Source organism: Lynx canadensis, chromosome C1 (genome assembly GCF_007474595.2).
Source record: "Lynx canadensis isolate LIC74 chromosome C1, mLynCan4.pri.v2, whole genome shotgun sequence".
Lineage (NCBI taxonomy): Eukaryota > Metazoa > Chordata > Mammalia > Carnivora > Felidae > Lynx > Lynx canadensis.
The window spans coordinates 214,978,773-215,003,799 of NC_044310.1; the positions used below are offsets into that span (position 1 = coordinate 214,978,773).

Consider the following 25,027-nt stretch of genomic DNA (forward strand, 5'->3'; position numbering starts at 1 on the left):
GCACGGTTTTGCCGAAAATACGATTACACCCCCTCCTTCTGCACATGCAGCCGAAAGGAAGAGACAGAAGCAGCACATGTGGATGAAATTAAGACAGGGAAAAACAAACAGCACACGCGGGGGCCCCGGACCTCCCGATGTCTTTGGCCGTGGGCTAAAGTCCCCCACTGAGGGCAAAACTTCAAAAGCAGCCTCAACCTGGCCCGTTTCCGTAGGAAAAGCCAGCAGCAAATATTGACCCCAGGATCAATGGTTTCTGTCGAAGCCGCAGCGGGCAGGCCAGAGAGGCAGGCGGAGAGAGCAGGCCAGGTCACACGTGATCAGCGGCCGCTTCGTCCAACGCCGAGAAACCATCTCGCTGCCTCTGAATTAAAACTACTCTCCCCCGAACGGAGAAGATGGTGACGAAGATGCCGATTCTTCTGGTTCTTGGAGTGAACTTCCTGTCTTGTGCAGGTAAGCAACTCAGCGCCACGGCCCCCTGCCCTTCATGCTGCAGGTGCCGTCCTGGCCCGGGGCGGGGGCGGGGGCGGGGGCGGGGGGGTTGGGGCTCTCGTCTCACTGTGTCCCCCGTGTCCACTCGCGTCCAGGTTTCCCGGTGTATGACTACGACCCGTCCTCCTTGCGGGAAGCCCTCGGCGCGTCCGTGGCCAAAGTCAACGCCCAGTCCTTGAGTCCGTACCTGTTTCGAGCCTTCAGGGGCTCAATTAAAAGGGTAAGTGAGGGGGGGTGGGGTGGGGGGGGCGCCTGGGTGGCTCAGTGGATTAAGTGGCCGACTTCGGCTCAGGTCATGATCTCGCGGGTTCGTGAGTTTGAGCCCCGTGCCTGGCTCTGTGCTGACAGCTCGAGCCTGGAGATGCTTCCGAGTCTGTGTCTCCCTCCCTCTCCGCCCCTCCCCCTGCTTGCGCTCTGCGTCTCTCTCTCAAAAATAAATAAGCATCAAAAAAACATTAAAACAAAAAAGGGTAAGTGCGCATTCCATCTTCTTGATTCCTCTTTCTACTGCTTTCTGCTCTGTTTTTTTTTTTTTTTTCCTTTCGTCTGTTGGGTGCCCTTGAAAATTTTTTCCAGTTTAGAAAGATAATAGCTAGTCCTCTTTTCAGACTTTTTAAAAAAAAATTTTATTTATTTATTTATTTATTTGTTTATTTTGATGAGAAAGCATTTAATTACTGTTCTTGTCATAAGACCCTCAAAGCCACTTCGGATGCCAGATTCTTCCGTCCCTCCCTCCTCTGGCCTGGCTTCCTCTTTCCAGATGTTGCCCTTTGTGTATCCTGCTTCTGTGTCCCCGGTTCCCCCCCCCCCCCGGTTCCTCTTGAGCAGTTCTCTATGAGGAACTGCTCCTTTATTAGAAATGAGGTTTATTTTCGATTTCGGAGGTCCCCCTCCTCGCCCTCAGAGGAAATAAATTCTGGCTTGTAAGCCAAAGAAATCCCACCTTCCTTTGTCAATTTGGTAATGGTCTGTTTCCTGTTAGCTTCGGGAAATGGGGAAAACATGAACTTTCTGGGGCTTCCGATGACTCAGTCTGTGATCGGCCAAGAAAGAAACACAGAAAGAGGCTTCAAAGCCCGGACAGCAAGTCCCCTGCCCCTCCCCCATCCCCAGGGGACTTCATGACCTACTTTTATGGTCCTGGGCCCTGGGCCCGGTTGGAACAGAAGTGCCCCCAGGGTAGTGGGTGCTAAGGTGGGAGGTGGGGGAGGGTCTGTAAAGTGGCAGGTCGCAAGACTGAGAGCTCCTCGCGGCCAGGCCACAGGGCACCGGGGTGGGGATGCAACCGGGGGTCCAGGCGGCAGCTATGCCCCCACAGGGGCAGGAGGGCCTTGCTTTCCCTCTACCTGCCGCTCGCCTCTCCCACCAGGACTGGGCATCACCCTGGCTCACGCTTAGCTTTCTCCCTCTCCTGCCACGGAGAGCACGCAGCTCGTGGCTTTCCTAGCCCTGGTTTCCAAATACAGCACATCCTTCTTGACCTTTGTCCAGAAACTGGCTCAGTTTCTCACGTCCAGATTCCCAGGAAATTAACTGAATTGTCTCAGTTATGTTTTGTAGTTGGGCCCTAGGTCATGAAGATGATGGGCTGTGTGTCAGCTAGGGGCCCAGCCTAGGAGCAGGCTGTCAGGGCCCGGGGTGTGGGGGGTCACTTGGCCCCGACGTCGTGGTTCGGGGACACTGGGAGATAGGTCAGCGCCCAAGCTGAAAGATGAGTTCCTTCTGGAAGAGTAAGGATCAGAATAAAGGACTCCCCTTTTGCACACCGGCTGCCTTGGTTTCCATTTTCCGCATTTAATGAAATGTACTTGTGGTGTCAGGGGCTCGGTGCTTACAGACATAAGCTTTAAGTTTACCTGTAACCCGCTGATATTACAGAAGAAAGTTAGTGGTTTGTCACGTGAGCAAGGGCTCGGGGCAGACCCTCTTACATGGGTCCCGACACCATGGAAACCTGGCCTGTGGCGATGGGCTAGGACGAGGCGCCCCAACCCAGGCAATTGATTCTACGTGACTTGAGCCCACGTTTAAAAAAGACGGGAGAGGATAAGACAGTGACCTCCGACGTGGACATGGGACCTGCTCAGATGCTTCTGTCAGGGGCACGGGCCGGGGAGGACAGTGGACACGGGTCTTGTGCTGGGGAAAAGAACGGAACTCAGGTCTCATCGGGGATGGAGCAGAGGGTAGGAAAGAAGGAGGTTGGGTTGGACAACGACATAAACAAATGAAGGTCATTTCGGAGGGTGGGGAGCACTGCGGGGGGGGGGGCGGAAACAGAACAGGCAGAGGGAGGGGTGGGCGGGCTAGGGCTGGGGCTGGGGCAGCGACAGATGGGGTGGAAGCCTCCGCCGTTATATTTGAGCGAAGACTCAGTCAGTGACAAGAACCTCCATCTGTGGGGAGACCGTGGGGGAACCTGGAGGACCAAAGGCCTTGAGAGAGAGGTCGGAGAGGTGGGCCGGATTGGGGGCGTTCCCGGAGCATGACTTTGAGAAGCTTTAAGCCTGTTTTAAGGACAATGGAACATGCACACACGCTCAGGCAGCTCTTTGCCCTTGGGAAGGTCTCTCCAGCCACCAGGTGGAGTGGGGTGCCAGGGCGGAGGCTGGGCCAGCGACCCTAGGCAGCAGGTGGTGCTGGAGGGCAGCTGAGCCTGGGGTGGGTGCGGGGAGGATGGGGGTGGCTGGGTTCTGGGACAGCCGTAAGCAAAGCCACGGAAGGTTTGGCATCCTTTGATGTCGGTGCCCCTGTCTGTCCGTTTTTACCATTCATCTTCTTTTCTTTTCTTTCTTTTTTTTTTGTCACTGTTTTTCTTTCTAAATTATTCTTAGTTGTACCTGATCTTTACTGATCTTTACTTTTTGTCCAATTGTAAGGATTAATTGGAAAAACCTAAATGATCACCGTGTTAGGCTTCTCCAGAGCAGAATCAATAGTGTGCGTGTGTGTGTGTGTGTGTGTGTGTGTGTGTAGACAGAGAGAGAGAAAGAAATGTGGGAGGAGAGAGAGAGAGGGAGAGTGAGTGAGATTTACTTTAAAGAATTGGCTTACACTATGTGGATGGAGGTTTGAGAGATCCGAACTCTGCAGGCGGGGGGGGGGGGGGGGGGGGGGCTGGCAGGTGGACGTTGTAGTTCATGTCGGAAGGCAGGATGCTGGCAGATTTCCTTCCTGCTCAAGAAAAAGGCAATTTTGTTCCATCCAGGCCTTCAACTGATTGGGTGAGGCCCACCCACATTAAGGAGGGTGATCTGCTTTACTCAAATTCACCAATTTACTTTTTTTTTTTTTTACTTTTTAAATGTTTATTTACATTTGAGAAAGAGAGAGAGAGAGACAGAACGAGAAGGGAGGGGCAGAGAGAGAGGGAGACACAGAATCCGACGCAGGCTCCGGGCTCCGAGCTGTCCGCACAGAGCCTGACGCGAGGCTTGAACCCACAAACTGTGAGATCATGACCTGAGCCGAAGTCGGATGCTTAACCAACTGAACCACCCAGGCGCCCCCCACAAATTCACCAATTTACATGTGAATTGCATTCAAAACACACCTTCATGGAAATATCCAAATATCCATTTGACCAAAACTCTAGGTATTGTGGCCCAGTCAAGTTGACACATAAATAAACCATTATAATCACCAAAAAGAATTGTTATGGGTTTATATATTTTTGTTTCTGTTTGGAATAAAACATTTTCTGTTTGGAATAAAACATTTTCTTCTGTTTGGAATAAAAAAACCCCAAATATTCTCATTATACAAAGTCAGAAAATACAATGAGAAAGAAAACACCAAAATTACTATCTATTGCCCATTCCTCTGAGACCACCACTATGAACATGTGGGAGAATGCCTTTTTGGATCTTTTTCATATATTGGAATAAAATATGTTTTGTTTGTTTTTTTACGACACACAGTAGCATAGTGTAACGTCAGTCGTGAAGTACTACAATTTATTTCAGCAAAGATGCTGGATTTTGGATTTCCTCTAGTTGATTCCTTACCGTGGGGCATTTAGGTCGTCCCACCTTTTTCAAACAACACAGGAAATTCGATGGTTGAAACTGAGTTTACGTGAAAAGGCAAAACCATTAGGCTTTCCTCCTTATTCTGAACGGAGTGCTTAAAGGTGCTTAAAGATGCAAAAAAAAAAAAAAAAATGGTTGCAAACTTATCTCAGAGTTCAATAAAATCATCTGTACTCCAAAATTCCCACATTTTTGTCTTTTCAACCCAGCCTTTGTGTCTCCAGCTGGCTTTCGCTGGGTCGCTTTCAGGGAAACTGCTGAAGTGTGATCGGTGAGAGGGTCCCACCAATGGTGTCCAGCAGAAGAGAGCTCTCTCTGTTTACGAGACTCCGATTTATTAGCCAATATTTTAAAATTACGAGTAAATGAGGTAGTAAATATTGTGGAGGCTGAATTTTTAGTCTTACTTCTTTCCAGAAAACTCTACTTCTATGAGCACGCCTCACCCAGTGTTAAAAGGGACATGAAAGGACGCCTGGGTGACTCAGTGGGTTAAGCATCTGACGTCGGCTCAGGTCACGATCTCGCGGTCCGTGAGTTTGAGCCCCGTGTCGGGCTCTGTGCGGACAGCTCGGAGCCTGGAGCCTGCTTCGGATTCTGTGTCTCCCTCTCTCTCTGCCCCTCCCGCCTCGCTCTCTTCTTTCTCTCTCTCTTAAAAATAAATAAACATTTTTAAAAAATTAAAAAGAAAAAAAAAGGAGGCACAAAGGCGCCCCATCCCGGGCTTGGGGTTTGCTGCTTATTTCCAAACAAAATGTTCTACGTGTTCCTGTTCTTTCCTACGTGTGAATGGTCTGTGCTCTCAGAGAGACATCTCCCCACCGTCTCCTCACTGGGAAGTCGGTCGAACGTGTTGTTGACTCTGATTTGCCATAAGGTCGCTCAAGGACTGAAAGGGACTTGAGTTTTGGAGCCTGGGTGTGTGGTCGGGTACTGGGCTATGGCAGCTCCCGTCCGGCCTCCCCGCTGCCATCTTGTTCCCGCCCCTCCCCTTGTGTTTTCTTTGTAGCGGTCGTGGTGACACACATCTTAGCTCTTAAGTCCTTCTCCGAACTTTCCATCGCAATGAGAATGAAATCTACACACTGTCCCATGGGCGACAGGGCCATCAATTACCGGACACACCCCATCTCGCACACATCATCGTGTAGAGTTCTTCTCTTGTTCATTTTGCTTTGGCCACAACCTCTGGACTTGTTCTGCCCCAGGACATTGGCCCTGCTTTTTCCCCACATGACGGGCTCTTTCCCATTCTATGAGCCTCAGTGGGAAATATTTCTTCCTTGGGAGGATTTCTCTGGCACGTTGTCTCCAGTATTTCCTCCTCTCCATCCCCACCACCATGTCGTTTTTTTCCCTCATAACACCGTAACTGTCTAGAACGACCTTGCTTAGTTTCCTTTAACGTGTTTACTGTGTGAGCCTCCAATTGGAATCCAAGCTGCGTGGAACCTTCCCTGCTCTGCCTTTGGCGCTGGGCACACAGTGGGCAGTCATTAAGTCACGGGACTTCTGGGTCATCAGAACATTGCAGATTCATCAGGGAGTTTGGAAGTTTCCCCCACTATCTCACCCTTGGTGGAAAGGAGTAGACAATTGTGCAACCTCATTTATGGGTCAGAAGTGATCAAACAGGGAGCAGGACTAGACAATACTGTGCAGCAGAGTTGAACTTACCCCTTAATTTCTTATTTCGGGGATTATTAAGAAGTCATGGAGCGTTCTTTTAGGAAAATGTCCCTTAAAAATACACCCAGTTGATTCTCGCTATTTGCAGGGGTTGCGTTCTATGCAGTCACCACACACACTAAATTAGTACCTACTGAACCACTGCTCCTTGTCTGACACGCGTGTTTTCTCCATACGGCACATCTAGGCTTTCCGTGTTTGGAAGCCCTGGACAGCACTGTAAGGCTACAGCTGGGGGGCCATTTTAAACAGCAAAATCACCAAGGAAAAAAAACACAAAAATGAGAAAAACATGGTCCAAAAAAGAGCAGGAAAAGGGCGCTTGTCTACAGCACGACAGCGGAAACAAGAAGGCAGAGCGCTGCCTTGTCTGATCTCCGCTGGGAACGTGGGCGCAGGACAACTGAAATCCTTAGTGCACGCGTGTGGATGACTGCAAAGGGACCCTGAACCTCGGTTCTGGGATTATAAATAAATTTGAGCAAGTAGGCAAATTGGCAAAAACGGAATCTGCCATGAGGATCAGTTATAAAGGTAAGTCGTCGTAAGCAACGTCGACCTTGGAGTTCCCGCCAAGAACGCCTAAGTTCTGGCTCCGTTTTTTTAAATGAAGTATTATGTGCCTTTGGAAAAACGTTTCTTCTTGTCTCAGACTGAGGGCCGGGAACTGGGAGATTGTGAGTCCAGAAAGCTCTCACCATGGAGGACTCTGTAACTTTTTCTTACTGTGCAGGGACAAACATTTGGAGCATTGCAAACCCCAGTAGCTCACCCATGGCAAACTGATGCTTTGTTTTTGTGAAGGTCTATGTCCTGGACCAGGATAGCTTGAGCATGGACCTAGAGTTTGGCATTCGGGAGACAACATGCAGGAGAGAATCTGGAGAAGACCCTTCTACCTGTGACTTCCAAAGGGGCTACTACATGGTAAGCGTGGTGGGAAATGCCATGTCCCAGAAATTAACCTGTGGAAGCTCCTCGCTTCTTCTGTGACCTGGAGCTGTGCCCCGTCACACGGACGCTCTGGCATCCGGTCACACTGGGAGGCACTGACTGTCCATGCTGTGCTCCTTGCGCAGGGGCGCGGTGCGGCTCAGTGGCTGAGGGCTTGAGCTCTGGACTCCATGGTGTTGAGTGATCCTGGCAAATTGTTTAACCCCTGCTGCCTCAGTTTCCTGCTCTTTGAACCGGGTGTAATGATGGTTCCAGGCAAACTGAACACAAAGAGGCCAATCCCAAAGGCAAATTCCAGAGGTGTTTCGAGTTCCATTTTAAACTGATCTAAAAACTGTGTCCTTGGTGTGAGTCACACTATTTTGCAGTTGGCTGTTGTGCAGTATGTTACCTGGCTCTGGTTCAACTGAACCACGGTGTGTTCCGTTTTGCACCCCCGGTGGCCAGAACGTGGCCCAACACTTGTTCCCACCCATGGGCAGGTGTCTGGGGCGAGCAGGCCACCACCACCGGGCCAACTCTTGCTATCCAAGGTGTTTGCCTAAAGACATATGAGTTTTCAGGGTTTTGTGAGCTTATGAGTTTGTTACTTTATGAGTTTGTTACTTTATGAGTTTGTTACTTTATGAGTTTGTTACTTTATGAGTTTGTTACTTTATGACAGGGTCGCTTGGCAATGATGTAAATTCTGAAAAGGGAATCCTTTGTTTTGCGACCTGTTTCATGAGACTTTTCTCTGTGACTGTTGGGCGAAGGACTCAAACCCAAGTGTCACAGCGTCCGCTCCTAACAGACTCTTGAGGTCAAAGGAGAGGAGAACACAGTCCTTGGGTTCTTCCTGCTTCCTTTTGTTCCATTGGGAAACTTCGGGGCAGCTCACTCAGGGCTCACGGGGAGGGGAACACGTGATACCTACATGCCTGACAACACATCTTTAGGTATTTCAGTTGTGTCTGCTTCGCTGCTGGGAGATTTTCGTTTTGGGAACGTGAGGTGCCTCTGTGAATTTCCCCTTTCCGTCTGCATCATTCTGTCAGGCGTTACGTTATCACCTGATCTCTGAGATGGGTCCTAACCCTTTCTAGGAGCCGCTGGCCACGGAGCTCACTGTTTTCTTTTCCAGCCGGCAGTTGTTTGCAGAAGCACGGTGCGGATGTCTGCCGAGCAGGTGCGGGACGTGTGGGTTCGCTGCCACTGGTCGTCCAGTTCTGAGTCTAACAGCAGCGAAGAGGTAGGACCAGGGCCTTGGTGTCCCCCGGGACAGCGCCCTGTAGGCTCTGTGTGGGTCTGTGACAAGCAGACCCGTGTGATTGAGTCACTGGAGTATCCCCAGGCAGGGGCAAACACAGCTTTGCTCACTTGGCTGGAGTCTCCCTTCCTTCTCCAGCCTCCCTCTCTCTTTCTCTCTCTTTGTTTCCCAGAGAGTTGAAAACAGAGCTTAAAGCAACAATTGGCAAATCGTTAGAGTTTTAGAACTGAGTGTGCAGGCCACTGACACTGTGGTTTAGTGGAGGAAAGGGGAGGGGCATTTTTGTTGGACTAGAGTTCAAAACCATTTAGCAGCTCTGCGGTCCAGGTCAGGGTACTTAACTCCATGATCGGGCACCTCTTCACCAGCGAGATGCCGGCAGTAAAGGCCATCTGACAGTGCTGAGAGAGTTGAGTAAGTTGGTGGACAAGTAAGATCTGGCCCAGCGTCTAGTCCGTGAGAGATGCTTGGTGAATGGCAGGCTGGCCCCTCACCCCCGCAACTGCGCTGAAATTGATTTGGTTCCAAGATCTATTTCCCGGGTGTTAGGACAAGTACGAAGGACTTCCTTTTCCAGACTCCACTGAAGCTTACATAAAGTCTGATGTGTTTTTGAGCTGACACACTCACACATCCGTGGCCCGGCTAATCCAGAAACGACAAGGACCAAGCACAGCGTTTCACAAGCATTTTGTGCATGTGGATTTTGTGGCTTATATGGGAACAGCTGGGGAGAGAGTGAGAAGCGAGACAAGCAAGTCCCGGCCCGTGTGGAGTTTGTAGATGAGTAAGGGGGGCTCCGGGCAGCAGGGTTGATCCTGACTACCAGGCAAGCGTTTGGGGGTACATGTTGAGAGGACGGAAGATCGTCTGGGCGCAGGGAGAGCTTCCCTGGGGAACTGACGTTCACATCAAGAATGTCCATCAGTTCAAAGGGGACAGGTGTTGAGGGGAGGAGGAAAAGTGATTCCAAGCACAAGGGGACCATCAGGGAGTTCTATGAAGTGCAAGAGAAGCTGGTGGGTTGGAAGGGACACAAACCATTATGACCGCGATGAGCAAAATACGGGCACAGAGGCACACGGTTGATCTGGAGACAAAGGCAGGATGGACCTCCAGGGTCATGTCTAGGATCCCTGGCCTCATCCTAATGACGACGGGCCTATTGATGGCTGAGAGCAGGTGGGAGCACCAGGGGGCTGACAGGACAGGTGCCAGGGAATGCTAACGGGAGCCGGGAGTTAGTAGTGAGTGTTGAGAAATGGATTCTAGTTCATTCTGTGGCCTTTAACGTGTTGAAATGAATTCAGTAACTGCCCCCCTCCATTTAATCCCTCTTCCACCACTCGTTTGGTAAGTCAATTCTGATCACACAACCCACAGATCTGTTGCAACTTTTTTGTAGCACAGTGGACTGTCTGCTTGTCTTCCAATCTGAGTTTTATAAGAAGACTCTGACATTAAGTTAGGCGAGCCCCTGAAAGAAGCAAGATTTTGAAATAAACCCTCAGGTGGATGTTCTCCAAAGATTAGGAAATCATAAAGAATTAGGGGCAAATTTAAAAAAAAAAAGAACTCCTTAAATTCAAGAATTCTGTAATTCGAAGGAAGAAAGAAAGCAGATGGAGATTTCAAGTAATTCCTGGAAACTCTGAAGTAGATTTCATATATGAAACAGAAAAAAAAAAGAGAAAACAGCTGCTAACCATTTTCAGTGAAATAAGCAGTGATATTAGAAACAAAAGATATGGAAACCAATTGGACAATAAATTTCATATTAAGAAAAGAAAAAGAAACATAAAAGAGACGAGACTAGGATGCATTTAGGCATCAAACAAAGAAGTCATTGTTGGAGGTAGGAAATAGAAGAAATAAAACAAACAAAAAAAAAATCCTGGAGTAATGAAAATGAAGATCGTTTGAAAAACATATGTAGGTTATAGAAAAATTTCGGGAGGTGGCGCCTGGGTGGCTCAGTCGGTTGAGCGTCCGACTTCGGCTCAGGTCACGATCTCGCGGTCCATGAGTTCGAGCCCCGTGTCAGGCTCTGGGCTGATGGCTCAGAGCCTGGAGCCTGCTTCCGATTCTGTGTCTCCCTCTCTCTCTGCCCCTCCCCCATTCATGCTCTGTCTCTCTCTGTCTCAAAAATAAATAAATGTTAAAAAAAATTAAAAAAAAAAAGAAAAATTTCGGGGGAAAGGAATATAATGTGAAGAAAGGGTTAAGCCATGGAGAATAAGACTGAAAAATCCAAAATATGAAGACTAAGGACTTAGATCAAAGGGAAGATATCTCGCAAGGATATGATGAGAGAAACTGTCCATAGTAGAAGTTTGGAGTTTTCCCTTACGTGATTTTAAGAAGTATAAAAGCTGTAAGGACATATGAGGGAAAAAATGTCTCAATTTGCTAACATTCTGCTGTCCTTAGTCAAATGTATATTTGAATTATAGGTAGTTTCTATGATTTCTGGTTGATTTGGAAAGAGAAATCTAGAGAGGACGGAGGGTTCTATGTGCACACGAGTGCACAGTCAACCACTTAATGGTTTAGTCACCGTCCAGAGTGCGGCGCTCATGCCTGTAGGTTGTTGGCGGAACTTGACTTTAGGCAAATCCTGATGTGGAGTAGGTGGGATGAGATTTGCCTAAGCCTTCAGCCAGGAGACCCAGAAACAGTCCAAAGGGAGAAACTGAAGAAGAATAACCAGAATGGAATTCGAGCTCAGGGGACGAGAGGCGACTGTGTTCCGTCGCAAATGATAGAACTTGAACTACAAGTCGCCAAAGCCAAAATGGGTAAGTCCCTGGATCACATTCCCAGAAAGGAAGGGGAGGAGTTGACCTCATGGACCCGTTCATTTGGGAGTCTTCAATGCCACCTGGGCCAGCTTCTCCCTCCCTTCCCTCCCCCCTCTCCCCCAAGCCCCACCCCCTTCCCCTCTCTTCCCTGCTTCCCTCTCCTACTGTAGATGAGCTTTTTCCTTTCAGCAAGGCCACAAGCTGCTCCAGATTCAGATGCTCTAACTAAGGAGGAAGAGGGAGCATTTCTCTCTAGCTCCACTGGACATGCCTCTTGGCATGACTCCCTTTGGCCTGGCTTAGGTCATGTGTGCCCCAGGCCTTTTTTTCAAGTTTATTTATTTATTTTGAGAGAGAGAGAGAGAGAGCGCACAAGTCGGGAAGGAGCAGAGAGAGAGAGGGGGTGAAGAGAGAGAATCCCAAACAGGCTCTGTGCTCATAACACTTGGTACTTAATTCTGTGAACCAGAGACAATGACGTGAGCTGAAATCAAAAGTCGGACACTTAACTGACTGAGCCACCCAGGTCCCCTCCCTTTTCTTTTTTTTTTTTTTTTAATGTTTATTTTTGAGACAGAGAGAGACAGAGCATGAACGGGGGAGGGTCAGAGAGAGAGGGAGACACAGAATCCGAAGCAGGCTCCAGGCTCCGAGCTGTCAGCACAGAGCCCGACGCGGGGCTCGAACTCACGGACCGTGAGATCGTGACCTGAGCCGAAGTCGGATGCTTAACCGACTGAGCCACCCAGGCGCCCCCTTTTCTTTTAATAACACCTTTACTGAGTTATAATCCACATAACATACAACTCACCCTTTTAATGTGTCCAATTCGGTGGCTTTCAGTATATGAGTATATACTGAATATAGCCTCCACTATCTAAATCCAGAACATTTGCATCAACTCGAAAAGAAATCTCATCCCCGTTAGCAGCCGTTTCTGTGCTCCCCGTTCCCCCAGCCCCCAACAACCCCTCATCTGCCTTCTGGGTCTACGGATTTGCCTATTCCGGCCATTTCATACAAATGGAATTATACAACACGTGTCCTTTTGTAACTGGCTTATCTCACTAAGCATCGTGTTCTGGAGGTTCCTACCTGCTGTAGGATGTATTGGTACTTCGTTCCTTTCTAGTATTAAGATTCTATTGTACAGATATACTACCTTTGATTACCCATTCAATACTCGATCAACACTTGGGTTATTTCCGCTGTTATGAATGATGCTACGAGTATTCGTGCCCAAGTCTTTGTGTGGACGTATGTTATTCAGTGACTTCGTGGAATCTATTTGTGCAAGCCTTTCCCTAACTGAACACATTAGGGGAACTTCATACCCAGAAAACCCCCACATCTGATCTAAATACGGTCTGTTTGCAAGTTCATAGGAAAGGTGCCATATTTCTGGTCCCCCATATTTGGGAGCACGTTCTGAGTCCAGTGGAAAGCTTTTCAGGTGATTTAAACATCGTGTGATTTGTTCTTCCCCATGTGCTTTCCTAGACACACGTTTGACACCACATAAAGTTATTTAATACAATATATTACCTTATTTCATTAAAAATGAATTACGTAATACCTAAGAATCTTCCTGATAATATTTGCATTTTTTACAATGTCTTTTTTTCCCCTCTTTCACGTGCTGATCTATCCTGATGCCGAAATTGACTTAGATGGGTTTTGGGGACATATTGGGATCCTCTACATGGAGAAATATGTACCTACCTGGTAAGTTGAGATCTGTTCTTTTTAATGTGTTTGTTTTTTCTTGAAACAACTTTATATTGTAGTTCTCTGTTAGTGAGTCATTTAACACTGGAAACACTATACACGCCTTTGAACAATTATAGTGTTTCCAGAAGATGAGCATTTTTTTTTTTTGTTCCTTTCTTACCAGTAGACGACAATGATACAACTTTTCATTTAGGTATCTCTTTATATTTATGCAGAGATTTTCCATATATGATTCCATCTGAGGTGTCAAACAAACAGAGCAGATGTGAGTTTACACCTCGAGAGGCTCCCCCAACTTGAACAGGCTTATTTCCTCCTGGGTGCGCAGGCCGAGTTACAGGACCCAGGTGTGCCGCAACGTGTGGCTGGAGGGTCTGGACTAAAGCTCATCTAATTGATCGAGGGCGAATTCTGTCATCCTGAAGCCACGTGATGAGAACCAACCATCCCTTTAAGAGTCTCGGTTGGGGGAGGGAGGGCCCTCCTTGCTTTCCTTGGTTAGGGTTCAAAGGGTTAGGGGCCATTTTTATTTCCCTGAGCCTTTTTCCTGCTACAAAACTATTTGGTGATCCTCCACTGTTTCTTGCTTAAAAGGAGGTATATTTGGGGCATCAATAATGAAAGGACAGAACATTCTGGAAATGGAGAAAGGGGTCTTGCCTGATGACCATTCCTGTATTACAGGTCTCAGTCCTGACAAGTCCAGAAGCGAACGCAGTGAACGGTCGCTCGGTAAGTGGTCCTGCTTTTTTCCACGCAGCACCAGCAGATTCTTTTTGGATCGTGCTGGCACCATTTCACAGTAGATTAACCCCCGAAATACAAAATATTTCGAGCGCAAATGAAAAGAGCAGCACTGCACAAGCTTGCTTTGTGAATCACTGAAAAGGTAAAACGTGAGGCATGAAAACTTACTTAAATGTTAGCAGGAATCGAAATGTCACAGCTGGCTCAGGACGTCAGCGTCGACCTTCCCTCCTGCCCCACTTTGGGGCATTTTCTGAAAAAGCGTGAACTCTCTCGAACCACCTCTTTGCCATCCGCTTTCAAAGGTGTTTTGGGGCCCACGGATGGAGTTAACAAGACCATAGTTCCTTTCTTTTTACGGATCATTTTCCTCGTTTAGTCTTCTTAATAGCTCTGGGAAGCAGGTGTTGTTTTACCTGCTTTTATAGACGAGATACATGATAATTCGTGGTGTTAATCGCAGATGCAAAATGTAAAATGCATATGCAAAAGTGCTAATTGGTAGACACGGCTTTGTCTTTCACAACCATCCTGGGAGGCCGCACTGTGTTCCTTCCCATTTTGCAGATGGGCAAACGGAGGCTTAGTGAGTTTCTGGAGTTTGTCCAAGGCTACATTGCCAATGTAGGACTTGATACAGATCTGTCAGACTCTAAAGCTTCTGTTTTTGCCAGTGCTATTTTCTGGAAGAGCTGTGAAATTCACTTTATTTTGGATTTCTTCATTAAAATGAATAACACAGATAATAATATTACATTGAGCCCGGTGTTTGATCCTCACTAGGCATACTGAAATTTATCTGAAGTGCCGGGGCTTACAATCCGAGGCTTGATTTCAAACAAAAAGTTTTAGACACCCTCTGCGTTGTCTGGGAGAACATACAATTATTTGCGCAGTGCGACCATTGCTGAGGACATTTTTTTGAACACTTCTTTTTTGGAATTGCCTTCAGAATCTATGGCCCATTCTTTCAAGCTGCTGTAGTGGTGGAAAATGGGTGTCCTTGGATTTGGTTTTGGAAATAGCCAAAATACATGTGATTAATCAGAGTAATAACCAACTTGGGTACATTAGTTATAGATTTCTGTGTGTCAAATTACCCCCAAATTTAGCAGCTTAAAGCCACAAATGTTTGTTATATCACACTTTCTGAGGCTCAGGAACCCAGAGGCAGCTTAGCCGGCTGGTTCTGACACAGTCTGTAACAAGGCTGCAGGTAAGGTATTGTCTGGGGCTGTGATCTCATTTGAAGGCTTGACTGGGTCTGAAGGATCCACTTCCAAGGTCACTCACGTGGTTGTAAAAAGCCTTGACTCTTCATGGGCTCTTGGACTGAGGGCTTTAGTTTCTCCCACTGTAGGCTTTTCCATCGGGCTGTCTGAATGTCCTCAAAACATGACAGCTGGCTTCCCCCAGAGACAATGATGAGAGAGAGACAGAGAGACAGAGAGAGAGACAGGAAGAGAATGAGTAAGCTGCAGAGCACCTGAGACAGAAGACACGGTCTTTTGTTACCTAATTTTGGAAGTTGTATATCACTTACTTCTTTGTATTTGATTAGTCACACTGACCAACTCTGGTCCAGTGTAGGAGGGGAATACCCAAGTGTGAATTCCAGGAGGCCATCTTGGAGGAGGCTGGCTACTACAGTGGGAAAATGCCATTTGGGACCAAAACTATTTTACGTCTAAATTAATGTGACTGAGCCTTCTTATATGGCTCAGAAGATAATTCCAGAGTTGAATTTTAAAAACGTGTCGGGCCCTGGGAACATCACGGATGCGGTTGAACATCCGTCTCCGAGATTTCTTTGAAGACGACAATTTAATTTACTTCACCAAATGTGTGTGACAAGCACTGGGCAGATCTCACGGAGGCCTGAAAGACAAATGTGACAGTGCCTGCCTTTGAGGCTTACAGTAGTGGCCGGGACAGGTCGCACGTGGAGAGAAACACACACGGGTTCAGCTGTGATGTCTCGCAGGGGAGGGGGAGGGACAGCCGGGGAGGGCAGATGGAGCTGTCCTGTCTGGGCATCCCTCAGCAGTGTGGGGTTCTTTATGCCGGTCACGACCCTTCCCACTACTTATTGTCACGGGGCCCATGTCATCTCAGATGTTGGTGTGAATGACAGAGCCTATCCGTCCTTCCGTCTGCAGAGAGCCTGAGAAGGATCTTTCCTCCCGGGAATCGAGGGTACCCGTACAAGGGGCACAGAACAAGGACAAACGCTGGCTTTGAGTAACAGCCTCGAGGTAAGGGGACACGGCTAAAAACATGCGTATTTAGAAAGAGAAGCCGCTTGGAGTGAGCGCCTGGACGGACGCCGCGGCCCCCAGATGTCCTGCTCGGCCGCTCGGCTCCTGTCCTCGCCTTCCCACCCCCTCGTCTCCTCCCAGGCTCTGCCCCTCCGTCGCCTCTTCCGTCCCGTGCACCTCGAGCTTTCTCCTGTGGCTCTTGTATTTGTCACCACTGGTGTCATCACGTGTTGAAGAGCGAACAGAACAGCCGCTCCTTTGACGCATCCCCCTTCCAGCAACTGCCCCCCAACCCCGTCCGCTAAGCTTCTCGACTCCACCGTGGCCTTCGGCTGCTGCCCTGCCCTTCCCACCTCTCATTCGCCTTCTGCTCCTTGCACCCTGGATCTTCAGCCCTCGGATCTGCGAAATCAGATCTGCCTGCCTCTCCTCGATCGGTAATTTAAATACTGGTGACGATTTGTATTACCTTCTTAGCCTGCTGTCTCTTCCTTCTGCAGATTGCTCCGCGGTCTCTTCCACTTGCCCGCCCTCATCAATGATCTGCAGTTACTTCCAAGCACACGTCTCTTACCACGCTCTATCCCGAGATGCAGGCCCAGTGGATGCAGTTGCTATGGTTACCTGTGACCTCTCGGGTCCCACCCAGCCTCCTCGTCAGCTCCCTGCCTTAATTGAGGGCATCGCCATCCCCCTAATTTTCTCAAGCTCAAAATTTTAGAGCACCATTGACTCTTTACCCTTTCTCTTCTCCCAACATCCACAGGGGTCCAGTCTTACCGAGTTGGGCCGCACGTTTTCTCTGGTATGGGCCGATCACTTGCTCGCCATCACCACCGACCGGGGCATGCTTTCCTGCCTCCGGTCCTGATCTTACGCTGTCCACCTTGCACGCCGTCCTCAGGCTTCTCTTGAAACACAGAGGGGTCTCTGATCCTTTCCACGTAACCCCCCTAATGCTCGCTTCACTTACGGGATAAAGCAGAGGTGTGCAAAAGACAGGCACTAAGCCAAAAGGAAGAAAAGCCTATTGGCCCCCAGCGCTGTGGGGAGCTGGACCCCGAGCCCTGCTTCACCAAAGCAGCCCTGAGTGTCACCGACTCTCACGAGTATATAGATTCCCAGTTGCTAGGGCATTTGTAGCTAAGTCTTGTTAAAGGCTCCCAAGTAGTAAGGGGATATCAGGAAGTGGACACCTAGAAGGAATCCTCAGATGCGATTACAGACATCGATTCCCTGCACATCCAGTTTTGCACAGAAACACAAGTTAATAACGAAGCTTGAGCTCTCACAGGCTTCAGTTTACACAGCACTGTAACCCTTCAGGATAAAGTCCAAACTCCTCAGCGTGGCCCACAAAGGCCTTGGTGACCTGGCCCCTGCCCACTTCTCCAAGTCGGCCTCACCCCGAAGCTCCAGCAGTACTGACATCCGCCCGGCTCGCCCTGCCGTGACCTCTGCAGGGAACAGCCCCCTCGCTGCTCTCCCCTCACTGGTCAGGCCTCAGCTGGGCGTCCAGTCTTCCCATGGGCGGTCTCCTCTGATCCCTTTAGGACGGTCCTCATCACGGGGCCTCTGCACTCGTCCGTCCCCTCTCTGCCGCATCACGTTGCACGGGACCCCCGGGCGCAGGGCGCAGGGAACTTCACTTGCTAACATCCGACTGCCCAGCACGGAGCCTGGCACGCGGCAAACGTTCAGCAAGTAGTTTTGAGTGGGTGATGGAATCTTCCACGTTAGGTCCCTGAAATAGTTATTTTTTAAAAAATCACTTAAGCCTCGTATAATTAATTTTTAACCGCCGGAGTTTGAAGGAAGTCAACTGACATTTTACTAAAATAGAAGGAAAATTTACCAGTGAGGCCGTATTGGATGAAAGATGCAAACAGTAGGTTTTCTTTTTAATCCGCGTGCCTCCTAAAAATAAACACCAGCTTCGTGTGGAGATCAGGAAACTACTCATTACGAAGAAATGGACTCATCATATTCCTTTTTTTTTTTTTTTTATAAATTTAAATCATTTCCTTTTGCTTTATAGAGCATCCTTGGGGAAAAATACAATGCTCAATGAACTGGCTGTATTTCACCTATTAATAACAGGATTATATTGGGCATATACGCACACACGTATTGCAATACAAATTCTTGATTTGATTTCCATAACAAAATTGATTGCTTAACAAATGTCTCTTTAAAGGCAGTGGAGGGGCGGCTGGGTGGCTCAGTCGGTTAAGCGTCCGACTTCGGCTCAGGTCATGATCTTGTGATTCATGAGATCGAGCCCCACGTCGGGCTCTGTGCTGACAGCTCGGAGCCTGGAGCCCGCTTCGGATTCTGTGTCTCCCTCTCTCTCTGCCCCTCCCCTGCTCACGCTCTGTCTGTCTGTCTGTCTCTCAAAAATAAATGAACATTAAAAAAAATAATTAAAGGCCGTGCAGACGAAAGGTTCAATGCGGCCGTCCTCACCTGGACACTGACTTTGAGTTAAGTCCCGGTTATGTCCCTGCCCCCCCATGACCTTTAGATTTCCCCACTGCGCTCTGGATTTCCAGGAATCACAAAATGAGCCTGGGAAGGCCAGCACAGGGTCTGGAACCAGCAGACCTGGCTCCCAGCCTGCTCTATCACCACGAGCTGTGAGACAATGTTCCACTCTCTTAACTTCTCGGCTCACTTCCTTCAAAGGAAATTATTATTATTAGTTTTGTATTTGTTTTTGTGCCTGTTGGACCGGGAACTCCTTGGGGACGCATGGCCTTGTCATTCTTATTAATTATTTTAGTTCCTACCATAAAGTTAAGGACGATGTCTAGACCATAAGAAAGGTTCAATCAGGTTGGAAGGAAGGAAAACACACACGCATGACCCAAATCAGGACAACTATTTGCAAGCTGTGAGTGACGTTCTTCCAGTGGGGAGCTCCTTGAAGGCGGAGGCTTTGGTTCCGGTAGCTTGGAGCCCTCAGACCCTGGTTCAGCTCCTGGAACAAAGTAGGGGCTGAGGAAGTGTTTTTGTAATTCAATAAACACTGTTCTAGGATTCTTTCAGGTTGCTAGAAAATCATTTCGTACATAGGAGTAGATCGTGAAAGGTGATATTTAGACAAGAGCTTTGGAATTTTTGTCTTATTTGCCCCTCTAATATAGGGGCCATGAAAATCAGGCTCCAACCCTCACACTGGAAGGGATCTTTCTGAGTGTCTAACCCTTGCTTGATCCTTATAGCTAAATAGTCCACACTCCTTAATTATGCAGTGGCCAGATGGTCACAAACCACACCAGACCGCAGCACTGTGAGCGAGGCCTTTTCCTTTACGTTGCCACGTTGATTTGTGCGGACCCCTGGAGTTCTATGTCCAAGAGCAGCAAAGGAGGCCATTGCCAGTGAGACCTGTTGGGGATAGCTGCATGGTGGAAAGAATCAGTCTCAGGATTATATCAGTTTGCCCAACAAGTACTCAACTCCCAAGGGTGCCTGCGTCTGTGTTTGGACCCTTTATGTGCATTGCCTTTTATAAATCTTGCAACAACTCCTATGAAGCTTTGCCATTATTGTCTGTGTTTTGTAGATGAGGAAGCGGAGGCATCGGAGAGTCTTGCTCTCAGAGGGGGTGTTGAGATTGGGGTTTTCACTGTTGATGTCTGGGTGTCTCTCTTTTCCCGCCTGTGATACTGTACCTCATGCCAATACATCCGTGTTTAAGAAAGATCATGAAAGGGCAAAGCCCCGAGGATTATTTATTTAAGATACATGTGTCAGGTGTGGGGTGAAGCTAGGTAGGCAGCCGGCTAGAAGGTAGACTAGTTGACAGGTAGACTAGTTGACTGGAAGTGTTAACACATACCTATGTGTCATCAGCCAGGTGGGAGGGGTGACCCTACAACACGGGCCCCTAAGTGAGTGGCTGAGCGATTTCCATATTCGGGTGTGAGACCCGTGGGTGACAACTTCTCATGATCTCCCATGGCTCCCACCTCCTGGGGGAACCAGACTCCATCGGAGATGGAAAAGACCAGCCAGGTGCTTGGGAGCTGGCAACCTGGCTATGTGCGGGCTGTGTCTACTTGTACTCTGTCTGCCCTGACGCTCATCCATGGCACACACGTGACGATTACTCCACCAAGTACGGTCGGTTCTCATTACCATCATAGTTATGATCTGTAGAGTCGATGCCAACACTGATTTAGCGGATACTCAACCATTGCTCCTGTGGGAAGTACAGGGTGAGGCTCCTGTGAGCCTCTGGTCACCTTTCATCAACCAGTCAGTGCATGACCTTGATGTATGGGTGTTTCTGTTTAAAGACACCTTATTTACCGTACTGTTGATCCACGTAGAACTCACGGCCAGCGGCACCGCAACTCACGCCTGAACCGCGTTTCTCTGACACAAGCGTATCTCCCCGAGGCGCGTCACAGCCCGCGCTTAGCAGCGCTAGACAGCACTTGGGCTCCACATGTGGGGGCCGCAAAATCACCACCAGGAAGCACAAAAATGCCAAAAATGTGGCACCGAATAAACCGTGAGAAGGACACTTGTTGACAGTCTGAGCCGCAATAAGGGGGCAGAGCGTCGTTTTACATGGCCAACAGCACCCATGTTGGGAGACTCCCTGAGCATCTCCTGGAACGAATGCAAAACCCCCAGGAGTATTGATCTGGGGGGTACAAAGGAATGTTAGCGAGCAGGCAAATTTCTGAGAATTCAGAGGGTCTACAGAGCAATGGTTTCCACCCCTCGCTCCTCCCCATCCCCTGTTCACTCTCTTGGGTTCTCTTCCCACTTGGCTTGAAAGAAGTGGGGTCTGTACTGCTGCCTCCTCTTTCCAGTGGCTCCGCCCTGCTCTCTCTCCGCCTCTTGGGGCCTCCAGCCCCCTGGCCTTCCCTGTGCCCACTGGACTTCGTGGCTGCATTTAGTGCCTCTTTCCTGGCTCTCCTTTCAGCCAAGACTTCTCTCTCTTCTGCATGGATCTCTCTTCTTCTTCCTGCACCCGAAATGGTGGTGTTCCCCAGGACTCCGGCCTCAGCTCTTCCTCTATGCACTGTCTTCTCTTTCCTGGGTGATCCCAGGAACCCCCGGCACTTTGATGCCTATCTGTCCGGGGAGCATTCTGCCCTCCATGTCCACACTGCACCTCTACAGCGTTTATAGACTGTGTCTTAACCAACAGCATGCTAGACATCTGCATCTGTGTATCCTGTCACATGCTCGAAGCACAGTTCTTCCCTTCGGGACTGGTCTTTCTCCTGTAACCAACTCATCTTCCTGGTTATCCAGAATCTGAATAACAGATTAATCTGAATAACATCTTCCTGGTTATCTGAAACAGAATCCTCTTGGACCTCTTCCCTGCCCTCCGCCACCCAGTCACTGCTTTCTGCTGTCTCCCTCTGAAGTTTCCTGGCTCTGTCCCTTCGCTGGCCCAGTGTGGACAGTGTCTTCATGATGGCTTCATCTTGTTCCCTCAAGGTCACCTCCACATGTCACCAGAATTGTTAACACTGGTGGGGGCAGGAGTGGAGCGGGACACAAGGAATGGGGCCCTCTGTCCCGTGGTGTGGTCCATGTCTGTGTCCCCCGATCCTCTCTGCCTCCACATTGCACAGAAGAGTCACATGGCTGATTATTTCCGTGGGCCCCCAGTCTGGCTCAGACCTCCATTCCCAGGCCCCCGATGCCTTGCTACAGCACCCACCCCCACCTTGTCCTCGGGGTCTCCTGCACCAGATGAATTCCTGGAATTACATTTATCATACTGTATTCTAGTCCCTTCCGGTTTCTCTACAGTTTGTGATTTCTTCCTTCCTTCCTTCCCCCTTCCTTCCTCCCTTTCCTCCTTCCTTTCTTCCTTTGCCCCCTCCTTCCTCCCTTCGCTCCTTCCTTCCTTCCTTTCCCCCTCCTTCTTTCCTTTCTTTCCTCTCTCTTCCTCTCTCCTTCCCTCCCTTCCCTCCTTCCTTCTTTCCTTCCTTCCTTCCTTCCTTCCTTCCTTCCTTCCTTCCATTGAGGCTACACCTTATTCATCTTTGTAACCCCCAATACTTAATGGATGCCTACATGCTATTGAGCAGATGAATGGATGACCGTAGCTGAGGCCTGTCTCCTGCTTTACTGATTCCGGTGGCTCCCTCGCTTGTACCCTGTCTCTTTCCTGGCTGCAGCTTTGCCTCAGGCCCCCTCTGGCCCCTTCTTTTTTGAGACTTGAGCTTCCTTTCTGGGGCCACCTCCCCTTCCCCCTGCAGGTTTCTCTCACTTCTTTGTCCGAGACGCTGACCATTTTGAATAGTTGTTCCAGTCTCTAGCGCCATCTTGGATTCCCCTTGAATACACTCAGGAGCACTGGGCCCTGAGCCTCCATAGAAAGGAAGTGGAAAGCATGCTACAGAATCTAATCCCTCCCCCCTTCTCTCTTTTAACAGCAAAATGCATTGGAAGGAATAGAAGTTCCAGAGAAGAAAGATACTTTATGAATTGCGTAATTTTTCTTTTGATCAGTTCCAGTCGTTAATGAATGTCTTACTCTTCCTCTTTTTTCACTGTTCGATTTTTTTTTTTTTTTTGAATAGGCATAACTGTCGGGGCACCTGGGTGGCTCAGTCGGTTGAGCGTCCGACTTCAGCTCAGGTCATGATCTCGCGGTCCATGGTTTGAGCCCCGCGTCGGGCTCTGTGCTGACAGCTCGGAGCCTGGAGCCTGCTTCGGATTCTGTGTCTCCCTCTCTCTCTCTGCCCCTACCCTGCTCATGCTCTGCCTCTCTCTGTCTCTCAAAAATAAATAAATGTTAAAAAAAATAAAAATAGGCATAACTGTCAAGTTTTTAGATAAGAAGCAATGACATGAAGAGATTAGTATTACCTAAGGATTTTAGGAGCTGAGGACTCACAAAGTGGCCACGCTTAGCCTAATTATGTCAAACACATGTTTTAGATCAATATGCAATGATTGTAAATTCCTTACTCTTAAAGAGACAGTCCCAGGCAGCTTGGCGTTAAGAGTGTCTTTCCTTTTGTGACTTATGTTAATTTTAAAAAATAAAGGACCTGAAAAAAAAATCATCTGGTGATTTAGGGATGAAAAGGCAAAGGCCGTCCCCTCCCCACCACCCAAATGCCCCTGTCGATTCTTTTTCTCCAGACTTCTCAGTCCTGGGTGTCAATACAGCAAAGCCAGCTTTCTGTCAAACCAGGTATTGCCGGGAAAGAACCCAAGGACAGAGGTCCGTGTTCCCAAGCCACTTAATGATTGCTGCAGTTGGGGGGGCCTCTCCTGGAGCCAGGCCCTTGTGAGGTGTCCTGGGGGGATTAGAGGAGGTGAGAATCTACAAACCCAAACACAGCACCTCACCAGTGAGATTGAAACCCCGTCAGTTTCCCAGGCTTTCTGTGAAGACGTCACAAGCCCCTGAGAACCATTTCCTGGATGGGAGGTACATTAAGACGTTATCGGTCCTTTGCACCGACCTCGTATGAGGTGAGTTGTTTGCTAGGGAATCATTGGCAGTCTGCTTAAGCATGACGATGTTGCATTCTTGCAAGCCCCCGGGGACACGCACACCCCTCTCCGGGGAGACCACATTTACCTCCCTTGTCCCTTCCCAGCTTGGATTAAAAATTGCCCAGAGTTCCGACATTTGATGTTCTTTTTTATTTTCTCTCCCAAAATGTCTCGGTGTGGCTTGGCTTGTCACCAACATGTCGCACGCCATGCCCTTCTTCCCACATCCAGAGTGTGTGTGCCAGGAAAGCTGTAGGGTCAGGTCTCACCTCTGGGGCTGCCTCAGCCGCAAAGTTTGCTGGTGTCTTCCTCAAGTTTGGGGCAGATTCCCAGGGTATTCTGTTTTGTGTTATCTTCCTTTCCAGACTGTAGCACGCGATTTAATTTTGATCCTAAGATTAATTATATATACATTTCACAATACATGGCCTGATTTCTTCAGCGACTGTCAGGTATTAGTGGCTCACAAGGAGTGGGACAGGGACAAGGCAAGAGCCATTCTATAGAATGTTCTTCACTGCAGATGCCATGTTCCGACCTTTTAAAAGGAAGCTCAGCTTGATCCACTCTCAGCTTTCTGGACTATCTCTTTCCTTCTTTTTGTTTTCTTTCCTCAACACCTGTCTTGTCCTTCCCTTGGTTGTGGTATCTTCAGTGCTTCAGCAACCCAAGGAAGGCAAATGAGGACTTCCCACCTTGCTCAACTGTCCTATGTGAAGAGCTCTGTTTATGTGAATGGTAGATTTTTAGGAGGGTATGTGGGACCCACTGTGGATGAGTGTGAGTGGGATAAGGAGAAGTCCAAAGGGGCTTCAGCTGGGGCCACAGCTATAGTGTGCAGGAGTGGTGCTGGATGGGTGGGCTTTAGGGTCTCAGGACACAAGGAGCCTAGAATATGGTAGGAGCCAGAGCCCCCCGGAGTCTTTCTGGAGGTGATTGGTGAGACTTGTCCAGAGTGGTAGCCCCAAACCCTTGCTATGTTACATGGTTTCTTACGGTTGCCCTAGCTGCTGCCCAAGGCTTGTATGGTCAGGAGCCCAGCCATAGTTGCCATGGTGACAGCTATGGCCACTGGTCCAAGTAGCACATGAAATCTGTAGCTGGGATCAGGTAGTGAACTGCAGGGGGCTACTAGGGTCACATGCAGACAGTTGAGGATTGGTAGTCAAGAGAATTAGACACATCAGAGGGATTATAACCTCTGTCCCACCCTGGGAACTTTGAGAAGCCAAATCCCGGATTTGATTTGTGACAACCTCCATGCCCCCACGTTCCCTGGCTAGAACCATTTCCCCAGAAAAGCAGCATGTTTCTACTATATCTTTGAACTGTCATAGTTGCTACAGTCGTGATTCTACCCACCAGCTCCCGCTGCCAAAGAAATGGACTCCCCAGGGCAGGAACCTGTCCTCCTGGAGATGCTAATAGACAGAGGGAGAGAAGGCATCCAAGGCTGCCCATTCTGATGGATTTGCCAGTAGAATTTACATGGAACAGCAAGAGGTCAATGAGAAAAGCCATGGGTCTGAGACCCTCAGATTTCTCAAACTGCTATCCTTGAGCCTGCATATTTGTCCC

The 25,027-nt window shown here is 48.8% G+C and overlaps 1 protein-coding gene across 3 annotated transcripts; it reads left to right on the forward strand.

The window, feature by feature from the left end:
* Nucleotides 1-281: 281 nt before the first annotated feature.
* On the forward strand, nt 282-22,551 carry SPP2 (secreted phosphoprotein 2). 3 transcript variants are annotated; one of them, XM_030327332.1, is made up of 8 exons: nt 282-456; nt 591-715; nt 7,023-7,145; nt 8,296-8,403; nt 12,893-12,947; nt 13,638-13,685; nt 15,860-15,955; nt 22,522-22,551. In XM_030327332.1, the coding sequence occupies exons 1-7, from the start codon at nt 399-401 to the stop codon at nt 15,943-15,945; spliced, it is 603 nt and encodes a 200-aa protein (XP_030183192.1). In that variant the 5' UTR covers nt 282-398; the 3' UTR covers nt 15,946-15,955; nt 22,522-22,551. The 3 variants fall into 3 exon arrangements, with proteins under 3 accessions (XP_030183192.1, XP_030183191.1, XP_030183193.1); XM_030327331.1 differs by lacking the exon at nt 22,522-22,551 and adding an exon at nt 16,459-17,535; XM_030327333.1 differs by lacking the exon at nt 22,522-22,551 and adding an exon at nt 16,100-16,118.
* The last annotated feature ends 2,476 nt before the right edge of the window (nt 22,552-25,027 follow it).